General features: G+C 36.8%; 1 protein-coding gene across 1 annotated transcript in view; it reads right to left on the bottom strand.

Annotated features, from left to right (window-relative positions):
- Positions 1 to 18,930, bottom strand: part of BRWD1 (bromodomain and WD repeat domain containing 1) — a 123,813-nt gene that overhangs the window by 21,545 nt on the left and 83,338 nt on the right. Inside the window, exons 28-37 of the mRNA XM_040232432.1 lie at positions 18,728 to 18,839; positions 17,709 to 17,770; positions 15,283 to 15,438; positions 14,945 to 15,065; positions 13,344 to 13,469; positions 10,693 to 10,765; positions 9,578 to 9,619; positions 7,660 to 7,806; positions 6,565 to 6,717; positions 1,664 to 1,830 (exon numbers count right to left, since the gene is read on the bottom strand). Of these exons, the coding sequence (XP_040088366.1) occupies positions 1,664 to 1,830; positions 6,565 to 6,717; positions 7,660 to 7,806; positions 9,578 to 9,619; positions 10,693 to 10,765; positions 13,344 to 13,469; positions 14,945 to 15,065; positions 15,283 to 15,438; positions 17,709 to 17,770; positions 18,728 to 18,839 (1,159 nt within the window). The remainder of the gene's footprint in view (positions 1 to 1,663; positions 1,831 to 6,564; positions 6,718 to 7,659; positions 7,807 to 9,577; positions 9,620 to 10,692; positions 10,766 to 13,343; positions 13,470 to 14,944; positions 15,066 to 15,282; positions 15,439 to 17,708; positions 17,771 to 18,727; positions 18,840 to 18,930) is intronic.

Here is an 18,930-nt window from a genome sequence, read left to right as displayed (position 1 = left end):
CTTCTCATCAGAAACACTGGAGGTCAGCAGGCAGTAAGATGACATAGTCAAACTGCTAAAAGAGAAATACTGCCAACTGAGAATTGTATATACAGCAAAACTACTCTTGATAAAAGTGAAATTAAGACATTCCCAGGTAAACAAAGATTAAGGGAATTCACTGCTAGCATGTCTGCCTTACAAGAAATAGTAAAGGACTTCACAGACTTCCCTGGTTGTCTGGTGGTTAAGAATCTGCCTGCTAAGGCAGGGAACATGGGTTCAATCCCTAATTCCAGGGAAAATCCCACCATGCCTCGGAGCAACTAAGTCCATGTACCACAACTACTGACCCATACGCTGACCACACGCTGCAACTACTGAAGCCCACATGCTCGAGGGCCTATGCTGCACAACAAGAAGCCACGACTGTGAGAGGCCACGCACCTCACACATCCTGTCAAGTGTGAGAAGCCCATGCACCACAAGAGAGTAGCCACCCCTTCCTGCAACTAGAGGAAGCCCACATGCAACAGTGAAGACACAGAACAGCTCAAAAAATACATAGGGAAGCCCCTGCTGGTCCAGTGGCTAAGACTCCATACTCCCAATGTAGGGGGCCAGTTTGATCCCTGGTCAGAGAACTAGATCCCAAGTGCCTCAGTTAGAATCCAAACTAGCAAAGCCAAAAAAAGAAACATAAGTAAGTAATTTTTTAAAGAAATATTAAAGGATTTTAGGTTGAAAAGAAATAAAAACCAGAGGGTAACTCAAATCCACAAAAAGAAATAAACAACCACTGGGAAAAGTAATTACATAGGTAAATATTTTGGGTTGACCAAAAAGTTTGTTCTGGTTTATCCATGAAGATGTTATAGAAAATCCTGAATGCATCTTTTGGCCAACCCAATATAACAGTATAAATAATTTGCTTCTTATTTTCTTAACTGATTTAAAAGACAACTGCATAAAACAACATATAAAAGTATAAACTGTATGAGAGTTAAGGGCACAAATAAGAAGGGGAAAAAAGCTAAACTGGAACAAAATTCTTAAATCTGTGAGAATGAAACAGTATTAACCTGAAGTAGACAGTTTTCAGTTGAGATGCATGATGTAATCCCAAAAACAACCATGAGGAAATCCATTAAGGTTAACAGTGCACATTCTAAATGTACATGAAAACAACTAAACACTGAAAAACTCAACTTCCACATTTCAACGCTTTAAAATACCTATAAATTTGATATTAATGCAAGCTATAGTCATAAAGGACAGAATAATTTACTATAAAAGTGTAACTCCTGCATTTTATATTTCTTCTCTACAAGTAATCTCTAGTGAAAACATATACATCAAACTGGCACTTTCCCTTACATAATCAAATGCTCAATGGCCATACCTAGTAACCATTTTACCCTCTGCATTAAAAAAAAATTCTTATGTGAAAGATAAATAATATTTTGAATCCTTAATAAGACAATTGATATTTCATTAAATGCTTACAAATTTATGTAATTAAAAATCACCACAGTAGCTCTATATGCAGAAAATGCTTTCAACCTATAAAAAGTGACTATTCTTTTCTGTTCTCTAAAATGATCAAGCATTTCTAGCATAATAAAAATCAAGTATCACAACCTGATTTAAAAACTGCATACAGAGACTACAATAACCAATTCACCTGATACTTTTGTTAGCCTGATTGACACGGTTACAATTTTGTCGTCTCTTAAACCTCTGGCTTCTTCGAAGTTTTTCATTGAATTTTTGACCAATTTTAAAATCAGAGGAGATTTTCTTCATTTTTTCTTCAAATAAGGCAGACAATCTCAATGTCATACTGTAAATCTGCAAGGACATGAAAGCAAAACTAGAACTATAAAATCTTATATTTTTACAAATAAATTTGTAATAATCACTGAGGTACTTGTAATCTATTATATCACTGTTCTAGATAATATTTTATCTATTTCCTATTCCTTCCCTTCAAGGACACTGAAGTACCAAATACACACCTCTCTGATAAAAAGAAAGTAATTTTAAGTCAATCAACCCTCTAGAATCTTGGATTTAGATCTGCATGTCAGTGGTTCTGTTGATTATTCCCACATCTATATGTACAAACCTCCAAAATGCCTCCTTCTCCTAAAGTTACATAGGAAGTTGACTGGTTTTAAGGTTGCTATTTAGGCAGCAGAAGAGCAGTGTCTCCTTGGGACAAGGGAACAAAAGCACTTCCACACCAGTCTCTACTTGAAATTTGAATGCCTCTTATGCCACTTAAGATCTAAATTATTGTTAGAAAAAGAGATGGCTTGCATCCAGAAGACATTATGCCCTATAACCTTAATTACATAAGAAAGATTGTTATAACTTTTATAATTAAAAACATCAAAATTTTAAAAGGACAGCAATGCTACTATAAATAACTCTTGGCACAGCTATGCATTTACAGGGGGTACTATGCACTCATCTACAATCATTCCGGAAAATAAAATGTAAAAATATTTAACAAAGTTAAATATCAATCACTCTGGTGCATGATGGAGGAAGGTGAAGAGACTGACACTGGAGAACCTTTAAAAAGTATGTAAAATATGTGACTTTCTCATATTTATATATATACACACATATACAGGTATCCCCCACTTTTAAGAAAGGTTTACTTTCTGCCACTTCATTTTTATAAAAGACCTACTTTATTAGTACCTGTTTTCACTAACTCAAAGAAATCCAAAGATTTTCCCTATTATGAAAAAAGGTGAAAAGAGAGTTCAGCATCTGTTTGCAACAAGCCATTACAGGGGCACAGCGAACCACAAACAGCAAAAGCAGTGCCACCAAGCTTCTTCCCCGGCAACTACTCTTACCATCTCAGCGATGTGTCACCACAGTTGTGATTTTAGTTTTTAAAGTGACATCCAAACCAGAGAGATACATTTATTGTGGGTGCTGAGCCTGCACTGACACACCGTCACCCATAGCCCATTGACAACATTAGGGTTCATTCTTGGTGCTAAATATTCTATGGGCTTTGACAAATTTTCCCTTTCAACAGCCTTCTAGTCGGCAAAGTTTTGGCAGGGAGATCAGTTGATACCCCTTTATGGGGGATCCCTTACTTATGATTCTCTATTTCTCTCTTGCTGTCTTGAAAATTCTCTCTATGCTTGACTTTTATCGTTTCAACTATGCTATGTCTTGGTGTGCATCTATTTATTTGTGATTCATTTTGTTTAGGCAAGTCGCCACAGTTCTCAACTGTGTCTGTGAGCATCTGAGTTTTATCTTGGTGTATTCTGTGCATCTGTCATTAAGATGTGTCCTAAGGTAACTGGTTCTTCACCTCACACCATTTCACCTTAAAAAAGATTTCATAGGAATGTTCTACCTTCAAATACAGGAGAAAACCTATACACACACACACACACACACACACACACACACACACACACACACACATAATGAGTATATGTGAAATCTGTAATCCCTCTTATCTCTGAAATGATCTTTAACAGTTATTTCAAGTATTTTGTATATATATTCAATTTATTCTTTTCCTTCAAACCTGAACTCTAGTGTAAGTCACCAATTTTAACAAAAGTGATTTTGTTCCTCAATCGTATTAAGTTTGAAACCTCTGAGAATCTTGAGTACCAATTTTTCATATATCTGAAAAATTCAGTAATACACTTTTAATATAAAATAAAACCATCTAACAAGAAGAACTAAAAAGCCTCTTGATGAAAGAGAAAGAGGAGAGTGAAAAAGCTGGCTTAAAGCTCAACATTCAGAAAACGAAGATCATGGCATCTAGTTCCATCAGTTCATGGCAAATAGATGGGGAAACAGTGGTTGACTTCGGGCTCCAAAATCACTGCAGATGGTGACTGCAGCCATGAAATTAAAAGATGCTTACTCCTTAGAAGAAAAGTTATGACCAACCTAGATAGCATATTCAAAAACGGAGACATTACTTTGCTGACTAAAGTCCATCTAGTCAAGGCTATGGTTTTTCCTGTGGTCATGAATGGATGTGAGAGTTGGACTGTGAAGAAGCCTGAGCGCTGAAGAATTGATGCTTTTGAACTGTGGTGTTGGAGAAGACTCTTGAGAGTCCCTTGGACTGCGAGAAGATACAGCCAGTCCATTCTAAAGGAGATCAACCCTGTGATTTCTTTGGAAGGACTAAAGCTGAAACTCCAGTACTTTGGCCACCTCATGCGAAGAGCTGACTCATTGGAAAAGACTCTGATGCTGGGAGGGATTGGGGGCAGGAGAAGAAGGCAACGACTGAGGATGAGATGGCTGGATGGCATCACTGACTCGATGGATGTGAGTCTGAGTGAACTCCGAGAGATGGTGATGGACAAGGAGGCCTGGTGTGCTGCGATTCATGGGGTCGCAAAGAGTCAGACACGACTGAGCAACTGAACTGAACTGAAGCGAATAATATTCCGTCTACCCAAATCACCCCGAAGAGTTGACATCTAGAGACCACACCTACAAACCAAAGCTCCAATTATTGGTACCAGCCAGTACTAGACTGTTTGCTCTGTTCTGTCTTGCCTTCCTGTGAAAATCCCAACATAGGCTCTGTTATGCTCTTCCCATCCCTTCCCTCTGCAAACTCTGCCTAGTGATCAACTTTGGTCCATCCCCACATGGCTTGAATGTTGTATCACACTTCTGTTCCTAGGGATCTGTGAGCATAAACTTTCTTCATGACAATGCACATCTACATGTCTTATCATATCTGACAAAAATAAATTCTAGGTACAATTTTTAATAAGTCATAACAAATACAAATCAAAACTACAATGAGATAATACTTCACACTCACTACAATGCCTATAATTTTTTTTACAAACACAGAAAATAACAAATTTTGGCAAGTATGTAGAGAAACTGGAATCCTTGTACATTGCCAATGGGAATGCAAAATGGTCTAGTCATTATGGAATACAGTTTGGTGGTTCCTGAAAAACACAGAATTACCCTATGAATCAGAAATTCCAGTCTCAGATATATACCTAAGAAAATTGAGGACGAGAACTCTTACAGATTCTTATATTCCCATATTCACTGTAGCATCAGTTACAACCACCAAAAAGTAGTAAACAATTCAAGTGTTCATCAACAGGTTAATGAGCCAAATGTCATACACCCATATGGTGGCACATTATTCACCCCGCAAAATGTAACAAAGTTCCAAAGCAGGCAACAACATGGATGAACCTTGAAGATAATATGCTAAGTGAAATAAGCCAGACACCAAAGACAAATTCTATATGTTCAATTTGTATGAAATATCTAGAATAGGCAAATTCATAGAGATACAGAATGAATGAGAAGCTATCAAGGGCTGAGAAAAGGAAAGAATGTGGAGTTGGTTGCTTACTGGTTATAGAGTTTCTGTTTGGGGTTATGAAAGAGTTTTGAAAATAGCAGTGATAGCTGATCAACACTATGAATGTAATTTATATCACTGAATTGTATACTTAGAAGTGGTTAAAATGACAAATTTAATGTTATGTATATGTAACCACAATTTTGAAAATTTGGTCACATAATACACCAAAAGTCATTAATTGTGCACTTTAAATGGGTGAGCTATATGATAAATCCTCAAACATGTTTTTGAAACAAAAGAGAAAAAAAGGCATGAATGAAATTTATTTTCTCTCTGGAAGGAAGTCTCGCAAATGGTGAATATTGATGAAAATACAAACTGAGAAAAATGTTAAGACTTGAATGTCAAATTGATCCAATAAGCAACCTGGATATTGAAATGTGAACGTTCTTAAATTAAAGTAAGAATAAATAACATGGGTGGAGTCTGATAATAAGTAATGAGGGGAAGTGAAATTAAGATAAAACAATTAGCAGTAACAGTCACTGATGACAGAGAAAATTCTGTAACATCAAGTAAGTACTTTAATTTTAAAATCTTACTCTCAAAGTGTTGCTGTTTTTTTAGATGATCCAGCACACTGACTACAAAGGTTTATGAATATTCACTGAGAATATACAACTTTGTGTACTTACTATGCTTCAATAGGTTTTGAAAAACTATCCAACATGTAACGTTTTAACAAAAATTTAGGAGTGTCCACAATGCTGTTCTTACCTAATCAGATGCTCACATGTTTCTTCTTCAGATCCAAATTATTAGTATGCATCAATAGTCCCCTCCCCACCTCATATTTTCCTCTTACTTGTAATATTTGTCCAACCTCTATAACTAAGTTCCCAAAGTTCCCAATCCACTTTTCAAGATTCCTGTATATAAGAGAACAGACTTTTCTCACTATACATTGAATACAAATCTGTTCATTTTTTCACAGATCTCCTCACTGGTACCAATCTTCTTTTGTTTATAAAACTTTAGGAAAGATAAACACTGTCACCAGGAATCAATGTTTCCACAGCAGATACCTGGGCTGTGGTGAAAGGTCTACTCTTAAGAGTAGTCTTATTATACTCACTGTTCTTTCATGTTTCTACCTCTACCAAACAATAGAAAATCATCATCTAAACAGATCACATATATATTTTTTTATAAACCACTTTTAAAATTACCTTTGATCTTTTGTTTGGTGTATATGCTTTTGCATTGCTAAATATCAAACGAATGTCTTTGCAAAATTCCAAAGGGCTGTCATAGTTTCCCGCTTCTAAAGTTTCCCTTACTGTTCCAAAATCCATTGGAGTATCTATAATGTCTCGGTAATCCTAGATTTTAAAAACGATAGTTAGTTCAAAGATTCAATTCCTGTTTTTAGAACTGTAAAAGTGCATCAAATCTCTAAAACATTCAAAATGACAGAAGAGAAAAAGGTTATAAGATCTTAAAAATCATTAATAACTTTTAAAAAGACATTCAAACATACAGACAAGAAATGTAACAAAATTATATATTTGGAATCAGGATATGAAACTTTTTATTTCCTTCTGTATATTATATAATTTCTAAGCTTCCTACAGCAAATTTGTGCTTTCTATCTTTTAAAAAGGTCATTTTTTACTTCCCTGTTAGAAAGTGGAGAGTAACACTTAAAAAAAAATTCTTTATTTGGATGAGCCAGGTCTTAGCTGCAGCATGCTGGATCTAGTTCCTTGACCAGGGATTGAACCCAGGCCCCCTGCATTGGGAACAGGGAGTATTAGTCACTGCACCACCAGGGAGGTCCCAAAGAGAGACACTTTTAACCAATTCATAGCTTTCCCAGGGTTGGGCCTACTAACCCTCCAATAATGAGGGGTAACATTGGTAAATAAGTCTTACCCATTGGTAAATAAGTCTTACCCAAAGTACAAGATAGAATTTCTTGAATTCTATTAATTCAGGAAACTGTAAAACAACTCTTCCACTGCTGACTTAGTGGTAAGAGACAAAGTTAACCTTAAGCCTAGACATCTCACTTTTTGGTTGCTGGGTTGCAAGGGGCAGGCGCTGCTGGTTGTTTTTCTTTTTTTGTGGCTATGCCTTGAGGCTTGTGAGATCTCTCAGTATCCCAACCAGGGACTAACCTGGGCCACAGCAGTGAAAGCCTGGAATTGTAAGCATTAGGCCACCAGGGAATTCTAGACATCTTACTTTTTCATTTAAACACCTCTACCCTAATCTCTACACCAATAAGAAAAGCACCAAACATTCAAATGATGACAACTTACTGGATATTCAACCAAATCAACAGGTTGTCTAAATGGTTCAGAATCTTCACATTGAAAAATTAAGTTCACTAGTTCCTTACACTGTTTCTTCCAGTTGTTTTCAACATAATTGGTTGTTTTGATGCTCCTTTTTTTCCAATCATGAACCTAAAAATACATTTACAATATTAAAAGCTTTCTCAGCCTTGGAAAAGCTGCACTATAGTATGGTATATTAATGGTAAAAATCTAACTGAACTATTGTCTTCTGTATTATGTCAAAATATGTCATTATATGATTTTCTATCTACTTAGGAAAAAGTCCACTTAAAAAGAAAACCAATAATGTCATATCTGTTACTCCAAAAGCACATTTTCATTCTACCACTTATCTCCTAAGTTTAAGAAATGTTTTCACAGAATATGAAGTAGCCACACCCTACATAACATAGTAGGCAGAATAGTATCTACATCTTGGTCCCAAAAACCTATGGCCAAAGGGACTCCACAGATATGATTAAAGGAGTGGATTTTGAGATAGGGAGGTGGTCCTGGAGTATCAGGGTGGGCCCAATGTAATCATAAGGATCTTTATACAAGGGAGGTAGAATGGTTGGAGGCATACTGGGAGATACTATGTTGCTGACTTGGAAGATGAAAGAAGGGGGCCAGGAGACTCCAGAAGCTGGAAAATGCAAGGAAATTACTTCTACCACAGTTTCCAGAAAGGAACACAGCTATGCTGACACCCTGACTTCAGTCCATTGAGACCCATGCCAAACTTCTAATCTACAGAACTACAAGCTATTTTTATTGCTTAAGCCACTAGATTTGTAATTTGCTACAGCAATCTAACAAACACTAAACAGATAACTAAATCCTTAAGTCTGTTTAAAAGTGAAATTATATGAAAATGACAATAATTCAAGTCTTAACTTCAATGTTATTTGAGGCAACATATTACGAAAACTGATGTGACAGAAAGCATAAATTTAAGCAGCATTCAAATGAAATTTAAAATAAGTTAACATTATTAAGTATTTTCAATTAATAACCTTTACTTTTAATTAACATGTTACATTAGAACTTTTTAAGAACTGTTGATGACACAATTTTAACTTATCCAAAACTTATTTCTCACTTTATTCTCCCCTACTCCTCCAACAAATTCTCATTTTTTAAAAGGTCCAGTCACCAAATCCTAGTTTTTCCATTAAAAGGTCTCATCTTCTTCCCTTCCCCTCTGTTCCTAGCCAGCACTATCCTTCTTTTTTTTTTCAAATGGCCACAAGGCACGGTGGCTTGTGGCATCTTGGTTCTCTAACCACAGATCAAATCCGAGCCCTCAGCAGTGAAAGCAGAGTCCTAACCACTGGACCACCAGGGAATTCCCAGCCAGAATTCCCAGCCAGATCTATTCTTGACTAGGTTTCCCAACTTTTACTTAAGATTCTTGCAATGAACTCCTAACTTTAATATATTTAGTACCTATTCTTTTATCCTTCAAAATCTACCATTTTGGCTATGAAAGTGACTCTACTATAAATTTAAATGAAATCCTTGGTTTTTAATATCATCATAATCTGCTCCCAATATAAAGGCTAGATACAACCACTTGGCTTGCTCCAAAATTCAACCCCTACACCAGCCAGGCCAGTGTTCTCAGTACCCCCCGACATGCCATATTTTCCTACTTTCTTAAACCCTATACTATTTGAATTTCCTCTTCTTACTCTCTCATTCTGAAAACACAGTGCAAATCCCAACTCTTCCACAAACCCTACCTAGTCATCCACCTTCCAGTGATTTCTCCCATTTCTCTTATAATATTCAATATCAGTATCAATATCCCTTTTCAAAGACAACACCTAAAATCTTACATTGATATTAAATCAGAGAATAAGTCAACAACTAAGGTTAATCACACAGATTAACTTACTCTCCTTCTTCCAGAAGATGTTTTAGGAAGATCACTATCATCCTAGGAATAAAAATCAGAGCACTTTAAGTGGTAAGATTGTCATTAGACAAGCAATAATCGTAACATAAAGCATATCAAAGACTTTTAAGTTCTACAAGGGTTATAACTTGATAACAGAACCTCAAAAGACAGACTATCACATGATCTTCATGGCACTCAGTTCAAGAAACCGACCCTTATTCTTAATAATCCTTTACATTCCCTAATATAAATATGCACTAATTCCAAAATATGGCTGTAACAAGTTGCTCTGTGCACGTCCACAGAGGACATGCACAGGATAAAACTTAGAAACAGTCTCCCACAGATGCTTACATTATGTAAGCTACACGTTTTATCACCTAAATCATGTATTAATCATGTATTAGCATACTCATTTATATTCCAACATTAAATTAGCAGGAGAATCAGTGAACCACGATAATAGTTTGTGTGGAAACTGACACCACAGAGAATCCTTCCTCCAACCACATACAACAACCTGATTTTGCATGAAGTGAAATTACACAATACCATGGATATCTGCTTTGTACTTACATTTCAACAACATCTTGAGTGAAGGACTTTAGGGTACTTAAAACAGAGTAATGTTTATTGATTTTTAATTACAATTAAATCCAACGCTCAGATACTGACTTTCTTTTTTGGCTGCACTGTGTGGTTTGCAGGATCTGAACCCAATCAGGGACTGAACCCAGGCCACGGCAGTAGAAGTGCACAGTCCACCCACTGGACTGCCAAGAAATTTGCTCAAATACTGATTTTACCAAAAATATTTCCAAGGTACTTCTTATATTACATCTTTCTCTACCAAAACTTTGGAAAGAGAACATGTTCCAAACCTAAATTACTTCCCTAGACATTACTTGTTTATTTAGTATCAATTATTGTCTATTACCTCATTGACCATCTAGATAATTTTAAACTGTAGTTTTATCAAGTGCCCTATTTTCATAGTTCACTGAACTATAGCAAGAATCGATACAGGTAACCAATGTTTTCTACTTCACTCTTCATTCGAAGTCATCATTTGAAATAAACAAAAGCCATTATAAAATTCACAAACTTCATACCAAATCTTCGGCATTTTGCTCATCATTTTCAGAAGTGTTAGAAAGTTCTGAGATATTTATACAGTCTTGATTCCTAAAAGACAATTTTTTACTTTAATAGTATGCAAATATAGTTCTTATTTCTGAATATTTAAACTACTTTAAGATACAGATCCCCAACTATGCAAACAGCTCCCCAACGATGCACACCAAATTAAAAGCAGTAGAATATCAGGTTTTCACTCTATCCTCTGTGGAAACAATTAATCGTACTAGAATACTGAAAGTAATTTTTTTCAATTAAGTATGCATGGAAATTAAGCTGGTAATCCAGAAGTACTGTAAGTATGGTCTCAACTGGATGAATACACAGATGAGTTTTTCTAAGTTATCACCACTGGTAATATTTGTACAGTATCAGGAAAACGGCTGATTTGAGATAAAAGAGAATAGAAACAAAAAAGGAAGTAGAAACTGAAGCAAATTACATCTTGACTTCACTGTAAACACAGCAGAAGGAAGAATGTTAAAGTAGAATTCTAGACATGATAGGGATGAAAATGGACATGTGGTCTCCCTGAGCAGAAGAGAATTTGGAGGAAAAGGGAACAAGCTTGAGTCCTCCAGACAATGGACAGATTCAGCCCAGGAGGTTCATGTGAAACAGACTGGAATCATTTATTCACCAGTTTGGAGCCAGATGTTTAAAATCATGTCAGAATTTAAAAATTATCTTCTCTAATTTATAATTCCTTCAAAGAATTTTTATAACTGTGGGGGAAAGGCATATAAGATCATACAGCAAAATCATATGACATTTTAAAGGAAAGAGGCTGAGTAATATGTCCAACGTCATCCAGAAAGTTGACTAGAACAGACTAGGTTGGGACTAGGATCTCAATTTGGAGGTCAATTTTCATCCTACTATTTGAAACTGATTTCCAAATGCCAGACAGTGTGGACTATTCATACATACACTTTCACAGGATACAATCCAAAACAGATTAAAACTCAATCTAATTGTGAGAAAATATCAGACGACCCAAATTAAACTACATGCTACACCTGACCTGCCTCTTGAGAAATCTGTATGCAGGTCAGGAAGAAACAGTTAGAACTGGACATGGAACAACAGACTGGTTCCAAATAGGAAAAGGAGTACGTCAAGGCTGTATATTGTCACCCTGCTTATTTAACTTCTATGCAGAGTACATCATGAGAAACACTGGGCTGGAGGAAGCACAAACTGGAATCAAGATTGCCAGGAGAAATATCAATAACCTCAGATATGCAGATGACACCACCCTCATGACAGAAAATGAAGAACTAAAGAGCCTCTTGATGCAAGTGAAAGAGGAGAGTGAAAAAGTTGTCTTAAAGCTCAACATTCAGAAAACGAAGATCATGGCATCTAGTTCCATCACTTCATGGGAAATAGATGGGGAAACAGTGTCAGACTTTATTTTGGGGGGGCTCCAAAATCACTGCAGATGGTGACCGCAGCCATGAAATTAAAGACGCTTACTCCTTGGAAGGAAAGTTATGACCAACCTAGATAGCATATTCAAAAGCAGAGACATTACTTTGCCAACAAAGGTCTATCTAGTCAAGGCTATGGTTTTTCCTGTGGTCATGTATGGATGTTAGAGTTGGACTGTGAAGAAAGCTGAGCGCCGAAGAATTGATGCTTTTGAACTGTGGTGTTGGAGAAGACTCTTGAGAGTCCCTTGGACTGCAAGGAGATCCAACCAGTCCATCCTAAAGGAGATCAGTCCTGGATGTTCATTGGAAGGACTGATGTTGAAGCTGAAACTCCAATACTTTGGCAACCTCATGCGAAGAGCTGACTCACTGGAAAAGACTCTGATGCTGGGAGGGATTGGGGGCAGGAGGAGAAGGGGATGACAGAGGATGAGATGGTTGGACGGCATCACCAACTCCATGGACATGGGTTTGGGTAGACTCCGGGAGTTGGTGATGCCTGCAGTTCATGGGGTTGCAAAGAGTTGGACATGACTGAGCAGCTGAACTGAACTAAATAAGGGTACAACATTCATTAAAAAATGATGGGGAAGGAGGACAGAGGGGGGTTCAGGATGGGGAACACGTGTATACCTCTGGCAGATTCATGTTGATGTATGGCCAAACCAATACAATATTGTAATTAACCTCCAATTAAAATAAATTTATATTTTAAAAAATGATGACATAATTAAAGAAAGAAAAGACTAGATTAAGGGAGACTAAGAAAGAAAAGACTAGATTAAAGGAGACTGAAAACCAAAGAGCGAATGCAGTGGGAATTCTGGATTGGATCCTGTACCAGAAAAAGACTGATGTAAAAACTGATGAAATCCAGATGAATTCTGTACTTTAGTCAATAGTATTGTACCAAGGATAATTTCTTAACACTTCATAAGGACACCACAGCTGTGTAAGATGTCAACCTAAGGAGAAAACAGGGCAACTCTCTGTAGTATAAAATTATTTCAAAATTTTAAAGAAACAGAAAAAATTTGACTGTTCAACTTCTTATTCCTTTACCTAAATTATAACCACAGAAAGAGAAATTTAAAGAAATGGCCTTTAATGTAACACATTAAAATGAACAAATTAAAAACACAATATGCAAAGTAACTTTTCCACAACATCTATAACATGAGGTCACTTACTTGATAAATTTTAAAAGCTGGTCTGTTATCTTCTTAGCTGATCTTGCAATTACACTCTCAGGTTCATTAAATGTTCTGGCATTGTGTTCTATATATCTGACTTCCCAAACTAATGCAGATAGCCTCCTTCAAAGTAAAAAACAAGGAAGTTAGGGTTTAAAAAATGAAAATATAGAAACCAAGTTAAAAAATCCTGCATGTTAAGCCAGTATGATACAGTAAAATAATGCTGTCAACTCCATCACAGTCATAGCAATTATATTAGAAGCTGAACTGCAGAGAATACATTTAAGGACTGAAAATCTTAACAGATCACTTAATCACATCCAGAAAACCAAAAAAGCAACTCTCCCTTTTCATACTGCCTTTAGGCGTGTTTGAAGCTATAGACTCAATGAACAAAATGTGTTAAATACCATCAATCCTAAGAAACTCAATCTGACCACAGACTGACAAAGTAGTTTCTGACTAAACCCACATTTGCAACACTACAGAGGTAAATTAACACCAACAATATGAACTCAAGAAGTCAATATTTTGTGAAGATAATTTTCCCAAAGTTGCCGAATCATACACAATAAAATACCATAACCTGCTTCAAAAAAAAAAAATCATTGAGAATGGGAAATTTTATAGTTTTCAGCACTCTAAAAGCCAGAGACAAAAAGTTGATGATTCCAGGAAATTAATTTTCAAAGGTCAAAGTCCAACATTAACTCAGTTCAGTTGCTCAGTCATGTCTGACTCTGTGACCCCATGGACTATAGCATGCCAGGCTTCCCTGTCCATCACCAACTCCCGGAGCTTGCTCAAACTCATGTCCATAGAGTCGGTGATGCCATCCAACCATCTCATCCTCTTTCATCCCCTTCTCCTCCTGTCTTCAATCTTTCCCAGCATCAGGGTCTTTTCCAAGGAGTCAGTTCTTCACATCGGGTGGCCAAAGTACTGGAGCTTCAGCTTTAGCATCATTCCTTTCAAAGAAATCCCAGGGCTGATCTCCTTCAGAATGGACTGGTTGGATCTCCTTGCAGTCCAAGGGACTCTCAAGAGTCTTCTCCAACACCACAGTTCAAACACATCAATTCTTCAACGCTCAGCTTTCTTCACGGTCCAACTCTCACATCCATACATGATTACTAGAAAAACCATACTTTTGACTGGTATGGTTTGTCAGCAAAGTAATGAATGTCTCTGCTTTCAATATGCTGTCTAGGTTGGTCACAGCTTTTCTTCCAAGGAGCAAGTATCCTTTAATTTCATGGCTGAAGTCACTATCTCCAGCGATTCTGGAGCTCAAAAAAAATTGTTAACTAAAATTTTATATTTAAATGGAGCAGCTTTTGTTAAGAAAAATAGAATACTAAAGACTAAGGAATAAAATCTGTTCCTTTTCCTTGTCCAGGTTCTACCCATACCTACCCATAGGCATCTAACCCTGTCTTACACACAGAGCCAACAAATGACTATAATGAAAGAGAATGAAATGGAAAATAATGTTAATTAGTCCCCACTCCAGCACTGTCACTGTCAGCCACTACTACCTCTTTTCACTCTAACTGGTATGGCCCAAATTACCTTTAAAGTGGGTTTCTACTCACCTGTAAAATCGGTTCACAAGTCTCATTCGAATGGTGTAGAGATCAGTTGGGTAAGCCACTACAGTACAGTACTTCGGGTATGTACACAGATCAACTGGACCTGCAAAAGCTGCCGCGATATCTGTAACGGCAGAAGGAAGAATCATCTAAATTCATGACCTCTATGGGATATTTCTCGACAAATCATTCATAAAACAGAGCTACAATCAACACTGCAGGCTTACCCCAAAAGTAACAAATGGAAATTGTAATAAAAGAACACAATCACATTACTGTTTTAAAATACCTCTATGGAAAAGAAATCGTGAAAATCAACTTCTTCACTGTAAAAAACTTACCAAGATTCAAAAGTTGATCTATACCACTAATAATTCGTTCACATTCTTCATCTCTTGATTTCTGACCCCATTCACCATCTTGAGGTTTGTAGAGCAATTTCTCTAGCTCATCTGAAGTGACAGAAATACTAGCGCCTAATTCTTCAGGTGGATCAACTATGATTTCATCAAAAAAAAAAGAAAAGAAAAAAATCAAACCAGAAACCAAATATACACTATATTTTAAAGTTGCCCAAGTTCATAAACAGGATACTAACCAAAGGAAAAAGAAGCTACTTTGTAGTGGACAAACCTGGCCAACTCCACCTAAATCAAATGATTAAAGTTAATATTCCCAGTAATAGGACAAAATGCTATCAGATGCCTCCTACGGGATGTACTGGCAAAGCCACAACATCACTTCTTTGACACTCCTGCCAAACATGCAAACTCCAGAATTAATCATGGGGAATATCAGACAAACCCAAACTGAGGGATATTCTACAAAGTGGCCAGTGCTCTTCAAAGGCATCATGGCTGTGAAAGATAATGGGAAAATTCAGGGATCACAGACAAAAGGAAACGGAGAAGACATGGCGATGAAACCCAAGCTGTGAAAAAACATCAGGATTATGGTAAAAACCTGGAAAAGGCCGGGAGGATTAGAATTGTTACAAGGGTATTTCATGATTTTGATGACTGCACTGCACTTATGGAAGATGTTAACAATTAAGAAAGCTGGGCATTAAGAAATTCTTCATACTTTCCATTGTCAATTTTTACTGTACTTTTTAAACATTTCATTTTGAAATAATTTCCAGCTCAAGAATATTACAAAACAGCCTTTTAAAAGAGCGTGTGCATTTTAAAAAAGAACAAGAGTCAATGTAAATATTCAGGGAATGGTTTCTTAAAAATTATTTTAAAAGGAGAAAAACGTCAACAAGCCCGAAGACAAATGTATCACTAACAATCTGACAGGTAAAACAATATTTTATTATTACTTAATGCACATTTCCAAGATTGATAATGCAAATGAGCTTTTCTTCATACACCTCCAAATTTATCTTTCTGCCTATTCATGTTATTTGACAACTCTTCCAAAGGCTTCTTGGCCTCATGAACATGTAAAATCTTTCTATGTGAGTGCTTACACTAATTTGGCATTGTTTACAAAGAAGTATCTACAACTGGCTGTTAAAAACACATGCTGATGCCAGACAGCTTAGAATCCTAACTCCTGTCCTTTTCAGAGCTGTACAACTCAGAACCAGGTACTGGAGACTCTCTTGAGTCCGCATTCCTTCACCTGTAAAATTAATAACAGAGCATCACCTCAGAGAAAGATTAAATGAGTTGATACACATGAAGTTCTTAGCAACAGAGTTAAGACCTCAAAAAGGTTTTATTTTATCTAAAGGCTTTATCAAAAAGGGTTTATCTATATATGTATTATACAATGCAAAATTTCATTTCACATTGCTAAGTATTATTTGTTAAGATACTAAGCTCAAAAGAAAATTTAAGAAGTCACTGGTGACTTTCAAGACTTGTAGTTATTTTTTCAAAATTTTCTGGAAAAACTCCTAATTTCCAAAGTAAAGCAAGACAACAATTGATGGAGATATGTCAGTGAATAAAACATGAAAGAAAAGGGCTTTGCCCCTAAGGCAGACACAAGAACACCACACAGAGCAAAAGTTTCACATGTCAATGAGTGGAGGTAGAAGGACAAAAGTTTTTGCATGTTTTTATGTTCAATCAACACTAATATAGAAAAAAGGCCTGATAGAGGAGAGATGGAGACAAGAGATATACAGGGCACCCCTTGAAAAAATTTAACAGGAGTGAAGTTAATTCAGTAGCTAAAATGTTCAAGAAAATGTAATGAGAGTTGTTTTAAGGTAAAAGACACAAATTCAAACTTGAATGGAGATGGGAAAGTTTCATTGTTGGAGGCAATGAATTCAGTGTCAATACCAGGTCTGAGAGGAGCTCAAAGCAGGGGACAGCAGGCACTGCAGAAGAGGCTGCTGTTGGAACAGACACTTACCTCTGACAGAAAAGGAACAGACAAACCCTAGTAAGACAAGCAAGCTGACATAATGCAAGAGACAGACAAAAGTCAAATTAGGCTTTTCTTTCAACAGGGTACTAAAATAAGGATGAGGAAAAGGAAATGGAGGGTTCATGAACGAGGTCAAGAAGAGATAAATACATAGTTACTTGAGAAATGATAGCTGGTGACTAAGATACAGTCAGAAACAGGCTGGAAACAGGATAAGAAATAAGGAGCCAGTATACACATAATTTTGTTCACTTATTTTACTAAAGCTCACAGTTCCCATAATAATGTTAATGTTTCTCAAAGACAACAAATGCACTCTATGTACATGAATAAGATAAAAATACTGAAAACATACTTTCATCATTTAAAAACTACATACCATTGTCAGGTATTGGTTCCATATCCCATGGGCTAAGTTTTTCAATTTCAGTATTGTCCCACCTGTTAAGACCAAACAAGTTTGGTTAGTCTTTCACAAAGACAATTTCTGGCTAATAACTAGGTATTCACTATTAGAGTACAGAAACGATAGAAAATGTAAAAATTAACCTCACTGTAGCAATGGAAATTTAAGTATTAACAGTGAGTGTTCTTTAGGATACAGTATAATGCATGCATGCATCCTAAGTGGCTTCAGTTGTGTCCGACTCTGAGTGACCCTATGGATAGCAGCCCACCAGGCTCCTCCGTCCACAGGATTCTCCAGGCAAGAATATTGGAGTGGGCTGCCATTTCGTTCTCCATATAAGGAAGTATAAAAATGTATGGCAGCTTCAAAAACAGAACCAAAAATCCTGTGTGGCCTGTACCCACGGTAAGTGAAGAAAGACAGTGTGAAAGCCTTGAATGCCACACTTCAAAATGTGGACTTTGTTTCCACAGCCAACGGAAAGACAGCAACGACTTCTTCTGAACAAGGGAAATGGAGTAATATGTGCTCCTGAACAGTGAAATGATCCTGCAACACTGGGCTGAGGAAATACTGTGCTCAGTCACTCATTCATGTCCGACTCTTTGCAACCCCACAGACTGTAGTCTGCCAGGCTCCTCTATCCATGGGGATTCTCCAGGCAACAATACTGGAGTGGAGGCCATGACCTTCTCCAGGGGATCTTCCCAACCTAGGGATCAAACCCACATCTATGTCTCCTGCACTGGCAGGTGGATTTTTTTTACACTGAGTCAGAGCTACACAAAAGGCCCCTGGGAAGCAAGGAGAACCCGTACCAATGAAGGCACTAGCAACAGAGGCATGCTAGAAAAGACTCTACAAATGTGATACTGACATAACAAATTCGATGGTGTTATTTTTATTAACCTGAAACACATCAGTGATTTATATCACAACCTGTCACAGTGAACAAATGTTGAGAGGACTATTTTCATTGGCATACAGACCTCACAATGTAACACTGGAAATGACTATCAGGGTACTGTGGCTGATATGGCTCTTGACGTAGCACCGTTCCAAACCACCAAGCATCATCAATGATGGAACGGAACCTGTCACCTGTAAGAGACAACCAAATCTGAGATATCAATTTGCTAATAACATTAACAATTTTAATTTATACAACACCTATGACACAGATAAATCAAAT

This window comes from Oryx dammah, unplaced genomic scaffold (assembly GCF_014754425.2).
Source record: "Oryx dammah isolate SB20612 unplaced genomic scaffold, SCBI_Odam_1.1 HiC_scaffold_2, whole genome shotgun sequence".
Classification (NCBI taxonomy): domain Eukaryota; kingdom Metazoa; phylum Chordata; class Mammalia; order Artiodactyla; family Bovidae; genus Oryx; species Oryx dammah.
This window is presented reverse-complemented; position numbering and strand designations above follow the sequence as displayed.